The sequence below is a fragment of the Ovis aries genome, chromosome 24, assembly GCF_016772045.2.
Source record: "Ovis aries strain OAR_USU_Benz2616 breed Rambouillet chromosome 24, ARS-UI_Ramb_v3.0, whole genome shotgun sequence".
NCBI classification, from domain to species: Eukaryota; Metazoa; Chordata; class Mammalia; order Artiodactyla; family Bovidae; genus Ovis; species Ovis aries.
The window spans coordinates 12473589-12479588 of record NC_056077.1 but is presented as its reverse complement, the minus strand read 5'-3'; the positions used below and the strand labels follow the sequence as shown (position 1 = coordinate 12479588).

Below are 6000 nucleotides of genomic sequence, written 5' to 3'. Positions count from 1 at the left end.
CTTGGTGGGCTGGTTTCCTTCCCATGTTTCTTGCACCTCCCCACCCCTTACCAGTGTTCCCTTCACATCTCAAACTCCTTGCACCAAATCCTTCTCTCAGAATCCCTCCCTTGTAGAACCACATTAAGGCAGATTTCTACCTGAGCATTCCAACTTAATGCTATTGGAAGCCAGGCAGGAAATGAAATTCAGTAAATAGTAGAAGAATCCAGTCTCCCATACTTTTTCAATATTTGTGTCTTTTACAAACCTAGTCATTGGTAACAACAAAAGTGCAAATCTCAGCAAGATTCCTGACCATGAAGAACAGATTTAGTGATGATAAGAGAGATTGATCTGTGTTATACATTTCAAGGCAGGAAGTGAACTAAGAGACAGGACAGACTCTTCCCCAACACCTTTCAAACTCTCCCAGAAAAATTTGTCCCAGTTAATTAAAATTTTCCTTTACCTGTAATGATTTCCCATATATTTAGAGTATTAAACATTTAGCTCTCAATACTGCTATTCATTGGTGAAAACTCAGATCAAGATGTAGGGCCCTACAAAGATACATGGCAACCCCAACAGCATCACATATAATCAATTTTATTGCCAGGTAAGAAATTCATATTAATATAGTGAATACATATGTTTACAAATAAACATTCTTAGAAAACAAACAAATGTTTTTTTAATCATTGTAGGAAGTATTATTGGTATCATAAACTCTGCAGTTGTTGACAAGTATTAACACAGGTTTACTTGCAGAACATACGGTTACTAAAATATTTGCACATAAAATATGCTCCATTTACACACACACACACAAAAAAAAACCTGGGGAGAGTTAGATGGGGATGCCAGGTGGAGCCCAAGGCAGATGAAGGATGAGATATTCTGGGAGGGCAAAGAGTGGTCAGATTCTGGTCCCATTGGGTTGGAAGTGGGGGGAGCAGCTAAGAGTACGTAGAGGCAAGTGCCAGGGCATGGGATGAGAAGGCAGTCTCCCTGCCTTGTTCTGGTTTCTGTCTTCTGAATCTGCCCATTTTAGCTGGAGGAGCCTTGCCATCACAGCCATGGCCATCATAGTCCTACAGGTCATCCTTCAGGGTAATCTCAGTATCAAAAGGTCTGTCCACTCTCCCTAGAAGAAGCCAAAACACAAACTTCCCTGTCGAAACTTCCTCACTGCCCCCACGTGAGTTCAGCTCCCAAAGCCAAGAGGAAGGTAACAAGGCTAAGGATTGGGCTTGCCACAAAGTTTGTAACACCTCACGGAAAAACCCAAAGGAAAATTTTGGCCACCCCAATACTGTTCTTGGATTCTCACCACTGCTACTTCTTACGGACCATGCTGGAACTTCACTGCCAAAATTATAGCTGCAGACTCCCAACTAACAAAATTCACTGGAGGCAGTTTACTTGGAAGAGAAGGAACATGAAGAATACATCCTGTAGATTCAGAGACCAAGAAAGGTCCTTAATCAGGGCTGGGGTAAAGGTCACACGAAAGGGATTGAGGGCAGGGAGCAGAGAAACCAGCTCAATGGGAGACTAGAAGGAGAGAACTTTTGAGCTGAAGGAAACCTCACCAAATGAGCCAATCCCATATTTCCTGAAGCATGTGCTGTGTACCACCAGCAAATGCAAGCCAAATTTAAGTAGTACATGCATAGGGCACTAATTAACATTGTCACGTGGGAAATGATTCCCCTTTCACTTTCGTCAGTCCATTTGATTACTTCAAAAAGAAAGTCTCCATTGGGGGCTAGAATATCTTCAGCAACTCTTGAATGTCTGCTAATCTGTTTAATAAAGAAAAGGGCCTCCCTGATGGCTCAGTAGTAAAGAGTCTGCTTGCTAGCAGGAAAAGCAGGTTTGATCCCTGGATCAGGAAGATCCCTTGGAGAAGGAAATGGCAACCCACTTCAGTATGCTTGCCTGGGAAATCCCACAGACAGAGGAGCCTGGCAGGCTACAGTCCATGGAGTCGCAAAGAGTCAGACACGACTAAGTGACTGAAAAACAACAATAACAATAAAGAAAAGCGGAGAGAAAGAGAGGAGAGAAAGAAGGAAGAAAAGGGGACAGCAAAGGCCAGGCTCAAACCCTTCCATGGGCAATAGTCTGTAATTAGAACTTAATAATTTTACACTTACTTCCTGTTTAGGATGGCTGCCACTGAGAAATACTGGTTTTCTATTTATGATACTGGCAGGAAGTTTTCCTTTCAGAAGGTAAATGTATTTAAAATGCACCAATTTATCACTGAAATTAAGCAGGTCTCCAGGGTAATGGTAGCAAATAACACTTCCTGCTCCACTGACTCTAACACCAGCACTTTTTATACATTCTTAATTCAAAGCCACTAGACTTAGGACACATAGAGCCATATACTAAATAAATGTCACTGAAGATTACCAGGGAAGGTCTAATATTTTCTAAATCTGACTTCAAATAACTTATTTATTGAAGTTAGAACACTAATAATGAAAACCCATAAGACATAGAAAATACCATATGCATGAAAAATGGCCCTCATATTATAAATAACTATGCATTTTCCTCCATTCCCACTTGGAAAGAAATGAGTCTGAGGCCTTCCTTTGTCAGAAATGTCTTGGAGTTCTGTGTATTTAATGCTAGATGGTTGCTGTGTACATGTTTAACAAACGCTGATCTCTTTTCCTCTTAAGTATCAGTGCTGTTTTCTGGCTGTTTCTTTTTTAGGGGCATGACAATGCTGTTTACGTGGTCATTTAAAGTGTTACCAAAAACGCATCAATTTAGGTACAAGTATTGTGACAGGAACACACAGACATACCAAAAGTGTGTTGCAAGTACACAGATAACTAACATCAACGAGACATTGACTAAGCCCCACGGTGTTTACTCTACAGTGGGGAGCACTGGGATTTCAGCCAAGAAGCTGAGAAAACAAGCACTGAAACCCCCATCCCTGCTTCACCTAGCACAGAGCCTCGGTCTGCACAGGGATCCAACAGGAGGTCTTCTGGGCACGATTTCATTTTTTCATTTTCATTTTCAGAAATCTTGAAAATCTTGATCTCTCCCCGACTCCCCATGTAGCAATGGAAGACTAAAGCCCAGAGGGATGAAATGCATGGTGCACATCCCCAGATCAGCCGGGGCTAAGGAATAAACAGCTGGTTTCCCTGATCCCATGACGTCAGAGTGCAGAGATGAGGAGGCAGAATGCTGAAGTCCAGCATTCCAGGAAGGGTCTTGGACCAAACCACATTGAGCTTCTGACAACAGAAGACCTTGGGGTCTTTCAGAGGCTCCTGTTAATTAGCCAAACCCTTGAGGGACAAATTGAAAACTTCTCACCTTAAATGCAAATCTCTTCTCTGTCAGTTCCCCTCTTTGGACTTCCATTAAACTTCCTTCATGGTCAGTGGTAAAGAATCTGCCTGCCAATGTGGGAAATGCAAGTTTGATCCCTGGGTGGGGAAGATCTCCTGGAGAAGGAAATGGCAGCCCACTCCATATTCTTGCCTGGGAAAATCCATGGATGTAACCTGGCAGGCTACAGTCCATGGGGTGGCGAGAGTCGGACGTGACTTAATGACTAAACCACCACCACCAAGCAAATCAAACTAGTAGGAAAACTGTCTTTGTTGGGACATCCTTTAGCTACGCGAACCAATCTGAACACCCACCTTGGGGGATCATGAATGGGGGATGAATGTACCACAGTACCTGGGGAGGTGGTTTGGAGGGACCGTGGGACCCAGAAATGCTTGGGGAGCTAAAAGATCATGGGACTCATGGAATTTTGAGGGTGTGGGTGGTAAGGAGGTCTTGGTCTTTGCAAGTTGCAACAGACCCCTCAGAGTGTGTGGTGGGGTGGGCTCACCAACAAAAGGAGGATGGAAACAACTTCTACTACTGCAGAAAGACAGGAGGGAGGAAGGTAAAAGAACACAGGTTGCATTTGGGAAACAAGACTGTCATTCAACAGTGACACATTGAAGGCACCACCCACGCTTATGACATTTTCAGTCCAAAGCAGTTGAAATTTGGCAGCGGCGGCGGCGGCAGCAACAGGCTGAAAGGGAAGGGAGTCAGGGATAGACAGTTAACAGAGGACCGGGTTTTGTGTCTGTTTCTTGTCTCAGAGGCTAGGGGGCAATGCCAGAAGTCACAGGCTCCGTGTCCCCTTCTGGCCTCTCGTTGACATCTCAACTGTGAATTTTGTTTGTTCTTGATGACGTTGTTGATTTCCTAGGTCTTGAAAATATTGGACAAAAATTACTTTGCTGTTCTTGTCTGTTTGGTAGTGGGATTCTATTGTACTTTTCTTTTTTAAAAAATAGTTATTGAAGACTCTCTGGACCCTCTTCCTGCCATACAAGCCTACCCCTTCCATTTCCACGGTCTTTATGGGAGTTGTCTAAAAATGGCCTCTCGTTCCCACCACTGTAGGTGGGTTCAGGATCTGTTTATTTTTTGTGAGTTTGACTGTATGTTGTTTTTGCTTCCAACCTTGATGATATGAAAAGTACTAAAAGCATGGTGGTGGTGGTGGGGTCCAGTTACTGCCTCATGCTTAGCAAAGTTCTGTGTCCATACCACTGCTTCCTGGGATTAGGAAATGCTTATCACAGGCACGCACGACCCCTTTTCTCTACCCCACCCTTTCCACCCTTTTCTCACTTTTTCACCCAGAAACAGACAACATGTGGTAAATGGTATATGTGCTCAACTGGACAATTTCTCTAAATTGTGCTACCTTTTTTTTTTTTTTTCATCATGGATTTCAGTTTCAAGTTAGGAGGAAAAGAAAAAATCAGCCCCATGGTTTGGGCGTGTGAGTCGGCCGCCTCAGCCCTGAAGTTGAAAGAGGGTGTCTCCATTCCCCCTTGGCTGTACCACGGACCGTCCACGCTCCAGTCTTGCTCAGCTGCCTGCCGACACACGTTAGGCAGGACAAAGGAAAAGCACGATTCCATGTCACCAGGAGGTTTATCATCAATTGCTGTGGAGGATGAGTGTGTAGGTGGGTGTGCTGGCGGGGGACAGGGAAGACGTGGGCTGGGGTATTTTTTTGCCTCTCTCAGTTGAGTGTGGTCTCCAGGATGTCCCCTGTGGCGACAGCTCAGACAGTCACTTCCGTTTTGCTGTTGGTGATGAAGTATGGCTGTGGGGGTGGGTAGTGCGGGGTGCGAGTTCCCAAGGGGTCGCTGGAGCCTGACTCAGCCGTGCCAAGCTTGCCCTTGTTCCCATAAGCCTGTTGCCGCCGGAGAGACTGATCCTTGGGGTCCCAGCTCTTAAAGTTGGCAGTGGAGTTGTAGGCCAGGGGGTGGGGGGGCGTCTTGTTGGTGCGGGACTTCTGTCCATTCTGCTTGGCAGGGCCGTGCTCAGGGCTGAAAGCCCGTGGCTCATCCTCCACTCTTACAGGATGCAGAGGTAAGTTCCCCTTGGCAGCCAGCTCAGCCAGGTGCCGTCGCTTGGAGTAGAAGTCATCGTTTACCTTGTCGGCTGTACAATGGGACAGGTAGGTGGACGAAGGAGGGGAAGAGAGAGCAGAGAGAGGGAGAGAGAGGAGAGAGAGAGAAAGACAGTTAGGGATCGGCCAGGTCAACCCAAGAACAGCATCTCAGTGGGCCAACAGTCCAACAAGACACACACTAGAAACACCACCTGGAGCAGACAGAAGGAAGGAAGACAGGGCCATGTGTTTTTCACAAACGAGACCACGATCAAGAAGGTGAGGGCATCCCCAGTGCAATCTCTAGCTTCCCCCAACTTGATCCTTCTTCCCTCACCATCACACCTAGCACTCTGCCCTCCTCGCCTTTCTCATAAAATACCAGTGTTGTTTCATCATTATGAAAACGATAGCTTTCCAGTAGAGAAAATATTGAACACCCTGAGAAATATTCATATCTATCAGCTACTGCACAAAACAATCGCTATCAATACTTGCGTATATTTCCTCTTGGTTTTCTCAACAGCTTCACTTGGAATTTGTATTAGCGCTTTCGTTTTTGC

The 6000-nt window shown here is 45.2% G+C and overlaps 1 protein-coding gene across 2 annotated transcripts in view; it reads right to left on the bottom strand.

Annotated features, from left to right (window-relative positions):
• Nucleotides 1–572: 572 nt before the first annotated feature.
• The window catches only part of SHISA9 (shisa family member 9), a 351202-nt gene continuing 345774 nt past the window's right edge, over nucleotides 573–6000 (bottom strand). For both annotated transcript variants that reach the window (XM_060405984.1, XM_042239822.2), the window contains one exon: nucleotides 573–5487. In XM_060405984.1, the coding sequence (XP_060261967.1) occupies nucleotides 5105–5487 (383 nt within the window). In that variant the 3' untranslated portion in view covers nucleotides 573–5104. The remainder of the gene's footprint in view (nucleotides 5488–6000) is intronic.